At 42.3% G+C, this 17,921-nt stretch overlaps 1 protein-coding gene across 1 annotated transcript in view; it reads right to left on the reverse strand.

The window, feature by feature from the left end:
* The window catches only part of CNTN5 (contactin 5), a 987,470-nt gene that overhangs the window by 363,298 nt on the left and 606,251 nt on the right, over positions 1 to 17,921 (reverse strand). The window contains exon 6 of the mRNA XM_054015603.1: positions 10,530 to 10,705. Within this exon, the coding sequence (XP_053871578.1) occupies positions 10,530 to 10,705 (176 nt within the window). The remainder of the gene's footprint in view (positions 1 to 10,529; positions 10,706 to 17,921) is intronic.

Genomic DNA, 17,921 nt, shown 5'->3' on the forward strand with positions numbered 1-17,921 from the left:
TATACTGGCACTAGAAAAGGTTCAGAAAAAGGCAACTAAAATGATTAGGGGTTTGGAACGGGTCGCATATGAGGAGAGATTAAAGAGGTTAGGACTCTTCAGCTTGGAAAAGAGGAGACTAAGGGGGGATATGATAGAGGTATATAAAATCATGAGTGATGTGGAGAAAGTGGATAAGGAAAAGTTATTTACTTATTCCCATAATACAAGAACTAGGGGTCACCAAATGAAATTAATAGGCAGCAGGTTTAAAACTAATACAAGGAAGTTCTTCTTCAGGCAGCGCACAGTCAACTTGTGGAACTCCTTACCTAAGGAGGTTGTGAAGGCTAGGACTATAACAGTGTTTAAAAGAGAACTGGATAAATTCATGGTGGTTAAGTCCATTAATGGCTATTAGCCAGGATGGGTAAGGAATGGTGTTCCTAGCCTCTGTTTGTCAGAGGATGGAGATGGATGGCAGGCGAGAGATCACTTGATCATTGCCTGTTGGTCCACTCCCTCTGGGGCACCTGGCATTGGCCACCGTCAGTAGACAGGATACTGGGCTAGATAGACCTTTGGTCTGACCCGGTACAGCCGTTCTTATGTTCTTAATGGGAGTCATCAAGATTCCAAACCACCATTAATGGCCCACACTTTGTATAATTACAATAGGCCCTCAAAGTTATATTTCATATTTCTAGTTTCTGATACAAGAGTGGTACATTTATACAAATAGGATGATCACACTTAAGCTTTGTAATGATACCTTACAAGAGACCTTTTGCATGAAGCATATTCCAGTTACATTATATTCACTCATTAGCATATTTTTTATAAAATTATATAGACTGCAATGTCACACCCATTTCAAAGCCTGGGCAAGGACAAGTGGCCGCTGTGCATTAAAAGTGGCTAGAATTCACTCATTTGGAAACACTCTTTGCATTTTGTCAGTTCTACAACAAGTTCTAGTAACATCAAACATAACTTGCATTTGAATTGATGTAGCAATAACAAGAGCAGACAGGCAAACAAAGCTCTGTGTTCAGAATTATTGTTAATGTTTTATTTGTAAATCCTCAATTAGGTTATGCATTTACATCCACATAAGCCAGTAGAAGTTAAGGGAATCAGATTAGTATTGTAAATTCTACTCTACTGAAATAGACTTATACTACATAAAGTTATATCATAAAAATTTTACAGACTATTATTAAGTTCCTTCTCCCAAAGTGCTTTTATAGAAAAAAAACACTTCATTACAACTACTAGCTGTTCAGCAAAGTTTAGGTTTGTGCAGGGCCGGCCCACAATATTTTGGCACCTGAGGCAGGGAGCTCAAATGACGCCCCCATGTCCCCTCGCTTGGGCCAAAACTTTAAAAGGTCTCAATTCTGCCTTCTTCCTGTTCTACTCCTCTCATGGTACTGCTCTGCTACCTAGCCCAATAAAGGAGAACTAACAACTTAAAATGCCTTTTTCAAACATTTTAAGTAACACTAATCTTTCAAACACCTGAACAGCAAATGTAACTTTTCTTGTCTGTATTGTAAAAACTGGCATTTGTATCTATTTGAATAATCAAAGTGGTGCTTTCAGTGCCTTCTTGGTTGCAAAGATTTGGACTGCTTCCTGAAGGTCCACAGTCTGGGCCAGCTCATGCTCTATTGAGATGGCTGCAAGGCCGACCAGCTTCTTCTGTGTGATTGTGAAGCGTAGATGTGTTTTTATTAACTTCAGCTTGGAGAAGCTGCGTTCTTCACTGGCAACTGTTACAGGAAGTGTTAAAAGTATGCGCAGAGCAACAAAAGCATTTGAAAAGAGGGTGGTCATCTTATTTGTGCACATATATTCCAGAACAGCCTTTGGAGTTGATCCTGCTGAAATGTATCTTGAAAGGGCTTTCAGTTCATCACCTAAATCACTCGCATCAATATAGCACATGCCATCATGTGTCAACACTGACTCTAGTGCCCTGCATTGCTGGTGTAGGTCTTCTTCAGGTAAAGTAAGGAGTTTTGGAATACCATATAACATCCCAAATATACTGCTGTGTGCCTTGAGCTGCATAAAATGTTCTTTAACTGACTGTATTGCACAATCTAGCACCTGGTTAAAGAATTCAACTTTGAATTGTTGTTTGGGGTCTCTTATGTGATTATCCCATGCCTCGTAATCAAAATGTCTTCTTCTTTGGTGACTCTTGTATTCTTGAATGGCTGGGAAAATAGCTTCAGTGTGAAGTTCCTCTGTTAACTTCTGTGCACTCTTCAGAACATTTTGAAATCCCTCATCTGACCGATAAGATTGTAGGTATGACTTTGCTTTGTCCAGTTGTTCCATTGCTCCAGATATATCAAGGTCAACACCTTGGAGTCTCTTGCTTACAACATTTATTTCAAACAGTATGTCATGCCACAACACTAAGCTACACAGAAATTTGAAGTTAGGTATGTTTCTGGTGATTCCATTTCCCTCTGTCACTGTTTTCCCACAAACAGTTCCTGTCATAGCATTATCCTCCATAATGGCAACCAGGGCTTTGGAGCTGTGCTCCAGCTCCACTCCAGCTCCAGGCAAAAACCTGCAGCTCCACTGCTCCGGGACTGCTCCGCGCTCCAGCTCCGGGCTCCACTCCAAAGCCCTGATGGCAACTATGGCATCATCTATCTTCCAAATTTGGTGTTTTGTAGGCTTTATCATCTCCACTCGACTTTCCCATTGTGTGGCACTCAGTGGTTTCAGTGTCAGAGAAGATATTCCCAGATGTTGCTTCAAAATTTGCCATCGATGAGTTGATGCAGAGAAAAATATATAGATGCTTTGAATTACATTAAAAAATTCAGCAGCCTCACTAGAAGCTGATGCTGCATCACTGACCACCAAGTTCAATGAATGAGAACTGCATGGGACAAGAAAAGCTCGAGGGTTTTACTCTCGGATTCATGTCTGCACTCCTCTGTTCTTTCCTCTCATGTTGGCACCATTATCGTAGCCCTGACCTCTTACGTCAGCTATCGCAATTCCCGTATCTTCCAGCTTTTTAAGAAGCACATTTGTCATACCAGCTCCTGTACTATCACCAATGTCAATAAATTCTAGAAAATGCTCTCTGACAGTCACCATTGCAGGGACATTTTCACTAGGTTCTGTTGTTGTTACAAAACGCACCATTAAAGTCATTTGTTCCGTATGGCTGATGTCAGGTGTGCAGTCCAGAATAACAGAGTAATATCTTGCTGACTTCAGATCAGCCACAATCTTCTGTTTAACTTTTGTTGCCAGTAACTGTATGATCTCCTTTTGAATTGTTTCTCCAAGGTAATGGTGTGTGTACATTTCTTGGATGGTGTCTCTTCTTAGATACTCCTGGAGTACAGCATCAAACTCAGCTATCAGCTCCACCATTTTAAGGAAGTTTCCACTCTTTGGCACATACAGCTGATCTGAAGTGCCAAGCAGTGCTAGGTTTTGGGTAATAAGCATTCTCACAATGGCAATGAGCCTTTTCAGAATATTTTGCCAGTAAAGAGACTTTGATGCAATCTTCTCTTGATGCTGATCGTCTATGGTGACCTTTAACCTTAGTCTCATCTCAAGCGCTTTCCACCTATGGAATGCTCTCTGGTGATTTGCTGCCTTCTCAAGACATGCTGGATTTCTAGCCAGATTTTTCAGTCCTTTGTTCCTGTAGAACTCACTGTGCCTGGAACATTAGACTGGAAGAGTTTGCAACAAAAACAGTATGCAGCATTCTGGGGTTTTGAGTGCATAAACCATGGCCTTTCCACTTTGTCACCATTGGGGATTTCAGGCCAGTAATGTGTTGGATGGAAACTTCTATTTTCATTGTCTTTGGGGAACATGAAATTTTTCACTTGCTGTGGCCCATGCAGTATAAGGAAGTCCCTCAGGCTACTGCTCAAGTGGGTCCACAGTGCTGGATCATCTAGACTTAGGAAACTAAACTCATCAGCAGATGTTTCTTGCACCTCCACCACACTCTTCTCTGATCTACACTTTTCTCAGGAATGTGCATGGTTACATCCATTTGAGATGGAGATGTGGATGCTGCAGTAGCTGCCAGGTTACCTGCACTCCGGCTAACTGGAAGATCAGGCATCTCCTCACCACTCACATCCTCACTGGGGCCGGAAGGCTCACCGTGAACATTTGTGTCTATGTATCTCAGGAGAGCTCCTTCCTGCTTAGATAGAAAAGCTTCCTTTGCTTTCTTTCTTTTTCTGAATGCTGCCCCAGAGGGGCGTTTTCTTCTTTCACTCATGACTGCTGTTCCCGGCCAATGAGAGCTGCGGAGCCAGAACTCGAGGTGGATGGGGGCAGCGCACAGAGCCCACGTGGCCATTCCTCCTACTAGGAGCAGGAGGGACAGGTTGCTGCTTGCGGGGAGCTGCCCGGGGAGAGCGCCACCCGGATCTGGCATTCTGAAGCCCTTCTCGCACTCCAACCTCCTGCCCCACGCCCCCTTCTGCACCCAAACTCCATCCCAGAGCCCATGCCCAGCACCCCCTCCTGAAATGCCGGTTTATAGAGCTTTCCGGTTTGTAAAGTGACGGATAACACAGCTGTTCCTGTATTAAAAGCTTGCAGATAAAGTTTAAATTCTGGCAAATATTTATTATTTGGCAAAATGTTTTTCTCCTTTATTTCTAATAAGCCTTGATATTATTTTGCCTTTTTTGTTTGCTTTCTTAAACCAACATAAATAATGATGCCAGCACAGCCCTGGACATGAGATTTGTTAGGTACTGTATCTACTGCAACAGAGGGAGAAACGGGACGTAAAGATCCTGAAACTTGTGTGTGCTTGTTTGGGGCTATAGAAATATTTGCAATTGTGTTAAGGGTCTGAATAGTTTAGTAGCTGCAAATGAAAGGGCTTGCCACTTTCCAATCAACTATATAAAAATATCCATGGGTGTAGTAGTTGTTTATATATCTATACCTATTAACACACATTTCTCAAGTACTCCGTCTTTGAAGATACCAAATAGGTTTTTCAGAGTCCAATTTTTCATTTCAGAGAGGACTGTAGTTTAAGTATGCACGCAAGTATGCCCTCAACTAAACTGAGTTTGGAAACTGCAAAGTGATCTTCAGCTACAACTGTATGTTTAGCCAAGATCTTAGAAAACTAAGCTTCAGTTCAACAACGTGAACATTCACACAGCAGTAGCCTGTATCGTGGCTTACAATTTTAGGCACAGGCATAGTAGTGAGAGTGTCTTTGTTAGAATCTTGAACAATCCACTTGTATCAATAGATAAGATAAGCTTATGGTGGTGGTAGGATCTTTGAGCCCTGATGATCAGGCACTGGTAACCTACCTGGGCTGAGGCTGGTTGGGAGTGATAGGACCATATTGAAATTGTTCTGGATCCTTCCTTAAAGGCCAGTTGATCATTCTGAACTGTGGCCACATGTGGTATTTTCAAGGGTTTGTTTTGGCACTGGTGCTCTCTAGGATCTTTATACTGCCATGGGGAGAAATTTTTTTTAAAGAGGTACAGCCTGGCTCAGTATTATTAAATTGCTCTGAAGATGATAGCCTGCTGTAAATCAAGTTGTCTTTAAATAACTTGTATCTTTTGTGCTTGATGGGCTATAATACCAAGAGTCAAAATTGGATCTAATTAAATCATAGCTTTCCTAAAGATTATATTAATCCAGTCTTTCTATTTTGACCCTTCATTACCTGTATAGTGCTTTGGAATCCCTTGTGAACAAATGACATTATTGTACATAAAACCAAATTGCATTATATGGTACTTAATTATATATCCCAACTATGTAACTGACAAGTTAATGCATTTAAATGCAGAGAAATGGGCATTACATATAGCACTGAAATACAGAGATTTTACTCAGGATATCTACATATCTAATGCCCATGAAATTGTTTCACAAAGGCTCTGATTATGCTGTAGAGGATTTTTTTAAAGCATTAGGGATTAACTATCTGCAACATTTTGTTTTAAATACTAAAGACATTCTTTAAACTGCGGTGCAAAGAGGACAAAAAAGCATCTATGAAGCACATTTCAAGTTATAACCCCTGGAATTCAGGTTTCCTAATGGCAACTGCTTATTATTGTTAGCTATAGTGGAACTACTGGGCACTAACATAACTACTACTATATATTGTAATTCTCCCAACAGCCCATGATGAAATTATTCTAACTTTTAAACTACTGCTACAAGGAAGACTAGTTGAATATTCAGATCTAAATCAACTGAATACCCTGGAAAGCAGTGTGTTCTGATTTAGATATGAACTATCAATTTTGCAAGGTTGGCATATAAAGATGTTTTGAAGCTGGAAACAGCACGAGAAGACTTTATTCTTGATTCATTTTCTTTTTGATTTACTGACACAAATTTCTAACTGACACAGAATCTAAACTTTTGATAGATTACTATGAGCTTTCAGATTCTAAACTCAGAGATTGTTGTTTTTGTTCTGGGTGGGAGGGAGGATGGTTTGCTAATTTTCTTATGAACAAAACCAACATGTCACTGTTGAGGGGATTAGGGTTGACGGGCCTCATGGAAATGGTGTGCTTATATAAAGAGAAGGCAGGACAGGAAACAAGTTCTAGTTGTAGGGGATGGCCTGGAAAGTGGGCATCGGCAACTGATGTGGAGGAACTGGTTAGATGTGAAGGAGCATAGAGCAGGAGGGAGGGTAAGAGATTAGACCGCACATCATAACTGGAATTGCTGTTTGCTTCAGAGCTGCTCCCAAACTATTAAAAGATTAACACTTTACATTGATGCAATTGGAAATTCTGTTCCTTTCTGCTCTCTCCTCTCCTGCTGCCCCCCCCCCGCCGGCACACTTCAGTTTGGTTACTTTACATTCTTTTTGTTTCCTTCAATGATTCACCACTCTGCATTTTCTTTTATGGTGCTCTATGCTTCCAACATCCTCCTTCCCGCCTATGCAATTTGCAGCCTTGCCAACCTTCACTTCTGACCTCATCAGCTAGCATTCTACTATTAACCTATGCTGGAGCAAGGTCTGCTGCCACTCCAGAGCTAACCATTTAAAATAATGATTAGAAAATGCCTACAAGTCTGCAAGTGCAAATGTGAATGCTGATCAAAAATTTCAAATACAAAACCCTCTTCATGTGGTCCAAGTGGAGATGGTGAATAATTCAGTCAGAATTAGTCAAAAGAGAACAAATTTTACTTCACTGTAGCCTTACAAAGGTATACTGGATCCTGAGTATGTTGCAACTATCAGACCATTAAATTCCACACTGCCTTCTGTAACTCTGGCTCCATCCCCTAGCTTCTCTTGTTTCAATAAGGGTCAGCTGACCTACATTTTAGTCATTTTTGTGAAGGAGACTCAAACACTGTGTTTCAGTGCCCTGAAACAACCCATATTTACCAGTCGTAATGTTCCATAGCCAAGAAATCATTTTTACAATAGCTTTGTTATATAGAAGGTGAGACCCAGCAGTATTTTCTCAGCGCTGAACTCAGGACTGAGTTCCAGAAATGCCTGATGAGATCACTGTAACATTTTAAGTGTAAATACACTGTACTGTAATATGGAGAATATATTTTGTACCTTTGTAGTCTTATACATTTCAGTATAGAATTTGAACAGTGGCACAATTGGTGGAAATCCACCTGTAAAAAATATATTTCCCTGCCCTCACACAGAGACACAGTTCCACCACTTTATTAAGGATTTTAGTAATAACAACTGCAGCCATGCAATTTAATTAATTTAAAACCTCATGTTTCAGGGCACTGACTAGTTGTCAGCAGGAGCTGGGAAATTGGGATCTACTGGATCTAGGCAAAGTTTTTAGACGAATCATTTATTCACTGAAAAACAGTTTTTGTGGAACTGAAACAATTCATAAATTTGACATGAATTCACTTTATGCTTTTGGTTAAATCCCCCCACCATATATTTGAGGCTTAGAAGCCATTCACTAAACAGCTGAAAGGGGAGAAGGAGGAGGTGCCAGTGCTCATGCTATGGCTGCCTCTCTTATATCCTTTAGCTCAGTGGTTAAGGCACCATCTTGGGATGAGGAGACCTAGGCTTAATTCCCCCCTCTGCCTAAGGAGAAGGGATTTGAACTTGGGGCTCCTACATTGTAGGAAAGTAGCCCAATCACTGGGTTATAGGATATTCTGGGACAGCTCTCTCTCAAGCCTTGTCTACACTACCAAGTTTTGTCACCAAAAACTGCCTTTTGGCGACAAAACAGCAAGAGCGTACACACTACAATGGGACTTTTGTCACAAAAAATGCCCAGTTTTGGTGAGAAAAAACTTCCACCCCATGAGAGACTTTTGTCTTTTCCCCTCCCTTTATTGTCAAAAAAGAGCCAGTGTAGACACTGCTGATTGTTTTGTGGACAGAACTGGCTTCCGGCAGTATCCCACAATGCCTACCCTGATTGCTCTGCTTAGTGTTTTGATCTCTGCTGCCCTTCAGGCATGCGCCCCCCTCCCCCCCCTTTCAAAGCTCCAGGAAGTATCTGTGTGCTGCTCCCTTTGGGGAACAAACAAAGAGCAAATCATTGGAATGCTCCTGTTCTGCCCTGCGCTAGGAACACGGCAGCAGGCAGACGGCTGCTGCAGGAGGAGGGGGACAGACTGCTGTGGTGCTTTGCCATTCCTCAGCATGGAGAGCTCACAGTGAGAGCTACTCATGATGCTGCTCTCCACAGCTGAGGGGGCTGTGGAAGAATTCGGAGAGAATCCCAAGATGTGCAGAGATCAGCTCTTCCTTCCCACAACACTGCACTGTGGGATACATACCCAGGGTGCATTGCTCACCCTGTCGATGATAGTGTCCCCAATGTGGACATGATCTGTCGACAGAGGGAGCAAGTGTGAACACTCTTCGGTAATTTTTATTTTGTCGACTTTTGGGTGTTGATATACTTTTTGTCAACAAAACTTGGTAGTGTAGACAAGCCCTCAGTCCCTCCTGTTGAAGCTATTCCACTTTGTATAATTAGTCATTGGAGTAAGCACTTGAACTTGGGACTCCCACCTCCTAGGTGACTGCCCCAACCACCAGCTTATAGAGTCATTCTCACTCTCTTTCCCTGGCCTGATGACAATCCATTGTCATTATGATTGACTGTGCATGACAATGAATTGTCATTCTCATTCTCACTTTCTTTTCCTGGTCCAGTGAATATAGACTGGAGATTAGGGCATCGAACTGGGGGGAGGAAAAGCCAAGTTCAAGATCGGTTCTAATGCTTATTTAATTATTTATATGAAGCAGAACAGCTGCAGCCACAGAATATCATATAACCAAGTGGTTAGATGCAAGTTCAAATTCCTTCTTCCCATTAGGCAGAGGGGAGAATTTCACCCAGGTCTATCATATCCTAGGTGAGTGCAGTAACCGTTGGGCTAAACATTATAAGGGAGCTGCTGCTGCTGCTTGCCATTGCCGCTTGTTTCATGATTCTAGCCTTTTGAAAATGCCTGAAACTGATTTTTTAGATATGCTGAAATTTTTCACAATTTTCAGATTTGGTTTGGATTGAACCGATTTTTTTTTTCCAGAAGTGCCAGCAAATAAAAATATCAGTTATTTGCCCAGCTTTTACTCTTACTGCATCCCCATCTCTTACTAAATCCTTGCATAATATGGCTTGATGTGTCATAGAATGGATGTTTGCCTTCCTGAGAAGCAACAAGGATAAGCCATTGCTGGAGGGAGGATACCTGAATCCGTGAAAAAATGTGCATTTCCTCAATGGCTCATGAGAAAGCTGGAATATTTAAACAAGAATATTTTCTTAACAATCTATAGAATGTTACACTGACTCACGAAATGGATATATCTATGTATATATTTTATAGATATAAATATACACACATAGTGACAAAGATCTGTCTATCTATCTATATTTGTCACTATATATAGATACATATAAATGGCAAACAACACATTATCATAGATGCTGGACCATTTAATTTTCTATTTTTACATTCACTAACGAATTTTTCATGTATTTAATGATTATTCATTTAATTCCAATTTTCTGACATTAACATAATTCATTTTATCACAGTCTCTTATAGCTGAGTGTGTGTGTGTATGTGTGTGTGTGTGTACACAAAGCTATAGTGATGGATAAAACGAATGTAGGTTATGTACTGATGGATAAAATGAATTTAGGTTATGTACACACAAAGCTCTGTATGATAAAATGAATTATGTTGTCATCAGAAAATCAGCATTACATGAAAAATATCACTGGAGAATGTAGAAATTGAAAAATTAATTTTACAGCAACTGTGGTTTTTACAAGATTCCTCTGGCTGGTCTCAGACTCTTAAAAGTTGCACAAGTAACAGCTCTCTCTCTCATAAACAAAGTAGTTTATTTCTAACCCTCCCATTTAGCCTGGAATAATAAAGTCTGAACATAATAATACTATTTCTATAGGGCATTTTAAAATTACAGTACAGAACCTTATTAAGCAGTGTAATAGTTGAATCCATGTTAAAATACTGTTACTCACATGCAAACTGAAGGGTGGCCTCTCTGCTCAAAATACTTCCAAACACGTTGGTGGTTAAACATTGATATTGCCCAGAATCCTTTGCTTCATTGGGATTGCTGATGATAAAACTTCCTTCTATCAAACTGTAGCGGTAATCACTTTCAATATCAATTTCAGTTCCATTTCGTAGCCATCTTGGGAGAAAATGGGAGAAACTAGTTCAGCAATGGTCTGGAAAAGGACACTTCTGAAACCATGTCAAAGATGTAAATGAGTCAAGATGATTATCATTGGCGGTGCTCATACCAATGTCTTTATTAAGGTCACCAGATACTTCCCATTATAAGATCCTGTTTTCAATTGTTTGTAACTTTGCCAAACTTTAACAGTTTGAGATGATTTTTTTTTTAAACTTTCAGCTAAAACAGTTTAGACATTTCTGAGAACCAGGGTAGTGGAAAATACATTGTTTTGAAAATATGAAAAAAATACAGAAAGCCTTTGACAAGGTCCCTCACCAAAGGCTCTTAAGCAAAGTAAGCTGTCATGTGATAAGAGGGAAGGTCCTCTCATGGATCGGTAACTGATTAAAAGATAAGAAACAAAGGGCAGAAATAAATTGTCAGTTTTCAAAATGGAGAGAGGTAAATAGTGGTGTCCCCCAGGGGTCTGCACAGGGACCAGTACTATTTAACATATTCATAAATTATCTGGAAAAAGGGGTAAACAGTGAGGTGGCAAAATTTGCAGATGATACAAAACTACTCAAGATACTTAAGTCTAAAGCAGATTGCGAAGAGCTACAAAGGGATCTCACAAAACTGGGTGACTGGGCAACAAAATGACAGATGAAATTCAGTGTTGATAAATGTAAAGTAATGCACATTGGAAAACATAATCCCAATTATACGTATAAAATGATGGGGTCTAAATTAGCTGTTACCACTCAAGAAAGAGATCTTGGAGTCATTGTGGATAGTTCTCTGAAAACATCCACTCAATGTGCAGCAGCAGTCAAAAAAGCTAACTGATTATTGGGAATCATTAAGAAAGGGATAGATAATGAGACAGAAGATATCATATTGCTGCTATATAAATCCATAGTATGCCCACATCTTGAATACTGTGTGCAGATGTGGTTGCCCAATCTCAAAAGAGATATACTGGAATTGGAAAAGGTTCAGAAAGAGCAATAAAATGATTAGGGTTATAGAACAGCTTCATATGAGGAGAGATTAATACAGGGGTCGGCAACGTTTAGCACGTGGCTCGCCAGGGTCAGCACCCTGGCGGGCCGGGCCAGTTTATTTACCTGCTGACACGGCAGGTTCGGCCGATCGCGGCCCCCACTGGCCGCGGTTCACCATCCCGGGCCAATGGGGGCGGTGGGAAGCGGTGAGGGCGAGGGCTGTGCTGGCCGCAGCTTCCCACTGCCCCCATTGGTCTGGGACAGTGAACCACGGCCAGTGGGGGCCGCGATCGGCCGAACCCGCCACGTCAGCAAGTAAATAAACGGGCCTGGCCCGCCAGGGTGCTTACCCTGGCAAGCCGCGTGCCAGAGGTTGCCTACCCCTGGATTAATAAGACTGGGGACTTTTCAGCTTGGAAAAAAAAGACAACTAAGGAGGGATATGATAGAGGTCTATTAAATCATGATTGGTGTGGAGAAAGTAAATAAGGAAATGTTGTTTACTCCTTCTCATAACACACAGTCAACCTGTGGAACTCTTTGCCAGAAGATATTGTGAAGCCCAAGACTATAACAGGGTTCAAAAAAGAACTACATACATTCATGTCCATCAATGGCTATTAGCCAGGATGGGCAGGGATGGTATCCCTAGCCTCTGTTCGCCAGAAGCTGGGAATGGGTGACAGGGGATGGATCACTTGGTGATTATTTGTTCTGTTCATTCACTTTGGGACACCCAGTATTGGCCACTGCTGGAAGACAGGATACTAGGCTAGATGGGCCTTTGGTCTGATCCAGTTAGGCCATTCTTATGGTCTTATGCACTAACTTTTGTTTAAGAAGCTCTAGTGCCCCGATAATTTAGAGCAGGCACTTGAAATTTGACAGGGGAGTGACCATTATATCAGGGATGTGCCTGTCCCATGAAAATCTTCCCAAATTTGGCCAAGTTATAAGCCTTTGAAAAAAAAAAGTCATATTTAGCATATGGTGAGTACAGACTTCTTTGATTTTAGCAGCTAAATTCCACAAAGATTGCATCCATACTAGGCACACTGCAGCCTTGCAAATAAGAAAATTAGAATGGCCATACTAGGTCAGATCAACGGTCCATCTAGCCCAGCATCCTGTCTGCCAACAATGGATGCTTCAGAGGGAATAAACAGAAAAGGGCAATGCATTGAGTGATTCATTCCCTGTCTTCCAGTCCCAGCTTCTGGCAGTCAGAGGTTTACGGACACCTGGAGCATTGGATCCCTAAGCATCTTAACTAATAGACATTGATGGACCTATCCTCCATGAACTTATCTAATTATTTTTTGAACCCAGTTATACTTTTGGCCTTCACAACATCCTTTGGCAATGAGTTCACAGGTTGACTGTGTGTTGTATGAAGAAGTGTTTGCTTATATTTTAAACCTTCTGCTTTTTAACTTAATTGGGAGACACCTGGTTTCTGTGTTATGTGAAAGGGTAAATAAAATTTCCTTATTCACTTTCTCCAAACCATTCATGAATTTATAGACCTCTAGCATGGTGATTTTCAACTTTTTTTATTTGCAGCCCCCTAAAAAATTTCTAATGGAGGTGCGAACCCTTTTGGAAATCTTAGACATAGTCTGTGGACCCCCAGGGGTCTGCTGACCACAGGTTAAAAACCATAGCCCTCTTTCCCCAGTCGTTTCTTTGCTAAGGTGAACAACTCCAGTATTTTTAATTCTCCTTCTATGGAAGCTGTTCAATATCCCTAATCATTTGTATTGCCCTTCTCTGTACTTTTCCCAATTCTAATATATCTTCCTTGAAATGGGGCAACCAGAACTGCATTCAATATTCAAGGTATGGGAGTACCATGGATTTCTATTGTGGCATTACGATACTTTTTTTTTTTTTATTATCTATCCCTTTCTTAATGGTTGCTAATATTCTGTTTACTCTTTTACAATGCCGCTGCACATTGAGCAGGTGTTTTCAGAGAACTCTCCACAATGACTCCAAGATCTATTTCCTGAGTGGTAACAGCTAATTTTGACCCCATCATTTTGTATGTAGAGTTGTATTATGTTTTCCAATGTGCATTCCTTTGCATTTATCAACAGTGAATTTCAACTGCCATTTGCTGCCCAGTCACCCAGTTTTGTGTGATCCCTTTGTAGCTCTTCATGGTCAGCTTTGGACTTAACTATCTTGAGTAGCTTTGTATCATCTGCAGACTTGCCACGTCAATGCTTATCCGCATTTCCAAGTGATTTATGAATATACTGATGAGCACTGGACCCCATTATTACCTTTCTCCACTGTGAAAACAGACTATTCATTTTTTCTTATTTTTTAACCAGTCACTGACCATAAGAGAACCTTCCCTCTTATGCCATGACTGCCTATTTTGCTTAAGAGACTTTGGTGAGGGACCTTGTCAAAGGCTTTTTCAAAGTGCAAGTACATTACAACCACTGGATCAACCTTGTTTACATAGAATTTGAATAGATTGGTGAGGCATGATTTTCCTTCATAAAAGTCACGTTCACTCTTCCCCAACATATTGTGTTCATCTACATATCTGATAATTCTGTTAATTACAATAGTTTCAACCAATTTGCATGGTTTATAGAACAGGGGTGAGCAAACTTTTTGGCCCGAGGGCCACATCTGGGTGGGGAAATTGCATGCAGGGCCATGAATGTAGGGCTGTGGCAGGGGGTTGGGGAGCATGAGGGAGTGTGGGGTGTGGGAGGGGGTGTGGTGTGGTGTGCAGGAAGGGGCTCAGGGCAAGGGGTTGAGGCAGAAGAGGGGTGCGGGGTGTATGAGGGGGCTCAGGGCAAGGGGTTGGGGTACAGGAGGGGTGTGGGGTGCGGCAGGGGCTTGGGGTGCAGGCAGTAGGCTCAGGGTAGGGAGTTGGGGTGCAGGGTGCAGAAGGAGTTTGGGGTGCAGCTCTGACCCAGCGCCGCTTATCTGGATCGGCTCCAGGGTGGCAGCGGCGCGCACTGGGGCCAGGGCAGACTCCCTGCCTACCCTGGCCCTGGCCCCAGCCCCGCCCCCGTGCCGCTTCGGGAAGCAGGCGGCACCACATCCCTGCGGCCCCTGGGGGAGGGGGGGCAACCATAGCCAATGGAAGCTTTGGGGGAGGTACCCAGCGTGTGGAGCCCTCTGCCTCCCACCTCCGTGAGGGGCCGCAGGGACGTGGTGCCGGCCGCTTCCCGGAGCGGTGGGGGGCCCACAGCGCCACGGGAGTGGCAATCCCGCGGGCAGGATCCAAAGCCCTGAGGGACCAAAGCCAGCCCACGGACTGTAGTTTGCCCACCCCTGTTATAGAATGTTTATTGGATGTATCTGCCTCTCACGCTCCTTACAAAACTCTTATTTGCAGGTCTGGGCTGCTGCAGGTACTGGAACTGAAAGCAGGGAGTCCATCTCCTCTGTGCTTTGAATGACCCACCCCGGTGGGCCCAGGAGCCATAGAGGAAGAAGCTGCTTGATTCAAATGCAGAATGCACAGGAGCTGAAATTGTGGGAAAGGCAACAAGGGAAATTAACTGGGATGAGGAATCTGGGTTGTGGTGTGGGAGGGAGACTGAAATTGGCTAGAAAAGGAGACTAAGGGTAGGTCTACACTTACCTCCGGGTCTGGCGGTAAGCAATCGATCTTCTGGGATCGATTTATCGCGTCTTGTCTAGACGTGATAAATCAATCCCGGATCGATCCTGGAAGTGCTTGCCGTCGACGCCAGTACTCCAGCTCGGCGAGAGGAGTATGCGGCATCAACGGGGGAGCCTCCCTGCCGCGTCTGGACCCGCGGTAAGTTCGAACTAAGGTACTTCAAATTCAGCTACGTTATTAACGTAGCTGAATTTGCGTACCTTAGTTCGAAATGGGGGGTTAGTGTGGACCAGGCCTAGGATTCAGGGGCTGAGACTAGTACTTTGAGGAGCTAGTAGGTGGACAGAGAAGTCTGAGTTGGGGAGAAGGAGATCCCCCTGCTGAACGAACAAGGTGCACGTACTAATCTTGGGGTGAGTGAGTTTGTTTGGCTGTTTGTGTTTTTTCTTTCTCTTTCAGATTATTTCCGTTATTTTCAGTTATTTCAGTTACTGGGTCAGTTGGGATTGTGTGTCTGGGGACTGTCTGAGCCTTTGTTCCCTGGATCATCCTTGACCATCTTTGATCAACCTCAATCAGCCTTGTGATCACCCTCCCGCTGTTGATTAATGAGGGGATAGGGCTGACTTGGGAGAGAAGGCCTTAAAAGCCAGAGACTAAGCAACCAAGGGGAGCTAGGAAACAAGGGAGTTTGTGAGGGAGCCGTAATATAGTCGCTATGGTTAGGAAGGACTGCATCACCAGTGCCAACAACTCCTCCACCTGCGCCTGTATCCAGACAGACCACTTAACCATGGATGCCTCTACCCAGATCCTGGTGTGGACTTTCAGATACTGTGGTCTGCATTTCCCACTCACAGAAAGTCAGGCTCGGGGGTCCATCCAGTGTGAAAGGTGCCTGCTGGTGCAATGTCTCAGGAAGCAGGTGGTAGAGCTACAAGGAGGAGGAGTATCTTATGCTGTATGGTGCTATTGCTGACACATACTGCCAACACAAAAAGATATATTTGCATAAGAACAACCTTGTGCAGTCATAGATCAGAAACTTTCAAGTGAGCGCTCAGATGTATTATCATATTATTTCTATAGCACCACCAGTTTACAGAGTAATCGACAGCAAAGCAAATAAGAAGTTTCTGCTTCAAGGAGTTTACAACATGAGGATGGCATAGCAGTATACAATGGAATGGAGAGCAAACACCAAGTGGTGCATGGTTATTGTATAAAGAATAGTTCATAGAATAAGTGAGGGAGGGGGGTGAGTTTTTGAAAGGAGCTTGAAGAAGATTGATTAGGAGGCCTTTGTGAGCATGAGGGTGGCAGAAAAAATGAAGTCTTTGTTCGGTGAGGGAGAAAAAGGGAGCTATTAAGAAACAGCCAAAAGAAGAGCCCAGAGAAGTGGGAAGGGATGTGGGAGGGGCTCAGGGTGGAAAGGTGCAAAAATATTAAACAAAAAAAGTGTACCATTTAAAAAAAAATTAACAAAAATGGTTTTCTTGCTAATAATTATACACTGGTCAATGCTCTCTTTGAGAACTGACACACACATCTCTGCCTTCCTGTCATCCCCCCCCCACACACACACACATTTGCACTACATAAGTGACTTATAAACAACCCTGTTTTCTTTTCATTCAAACAATCACCAAAATTGGGGCCGGATTTAGGGGCAGGCGACCCAGGCAACCACCTGGGGTGCGGGACTTGGGAGGCAGCGGGCTCATATATTCACAGATCTTAGCATGCAAATTTATCATTTTATATGACATTTATATGTAAATCATGCATCCAACTCATGAAATGGGCTCAGAATACAATAAAAATAAAGTATTCAAAAGTTTAACAAATGGGGGGGAGGCACCAAAGGTGCTCCTCTCCTGGGGCGCCATTTGGTCTAGGGCCGGCCCCGATCAAAATGACAATTGCAGGAAACACTCTGGTCATTACTGATGCAAGAAACAAAATGTGGATTCCTTTAATGCATCAAGATGTTTGTTTTTTTCCAGGAACGTTTCAGCAATGCTGATTTATTTATATATATATATTTTTTGTAGTAGTATTTTTGGTACTGTCTCACAGTAATAGAGGGAAAGCTTCAGCCACTGCACAGCAGAAAATCTAATTCTTCCTTTTTATTCAGGAAAAAAATACCATAAAAATACCTCACACATTTTGAGGGGTCGAATAAGACAGCTACAGAGTTAAGACAGATTTTCAGGTGAGATGTCAAATGAAATGGAGATCCAGTTGACTGGTGAAAGAAAATCTCATTTTTGCCTAAAGGCTGACAGAAATAGTAATATTTTACTTATCAGTTTTATGCTACTCAGATGTTGGTATTTAAGAATGAAAAACCTATGCTCGTTTCTGCATGAGGAACACACAGCTCCTAGTTGAAGAATGGGTGGCTTGAGAGGTGAGAGGGAGTGGGAAGGGGAAAAAATTGTTGCATAGTTTTTAAACTTTACTTTCAAAAACCTTTAAAGGTGCTTTTAAAACTTTCAAAGTCCCATTTTCAAATAGCAGCATATCACAATCAAGCCTTTTGGAATCTTTTCAATGCTTATATGTAACCATTTGTTTCCAATACTTCTGCTTGCATCTACTTGGAATCTCTATCCTT

Source organism: Malaclemys terrapin, chromosome 1 (assembly GCF_027887155.1).
Source record: "Malaclemys terrapin pileata isolate rMalTer1 chromosome 1, rMalTer1.hap1, whole genome shotgun sequence".
Classification (NCBI taxonomy): Eukaryota; Metazoa; Chordata; order Testudines; family Emydidae; genus Malaclemys; species Malaclemys terrapin.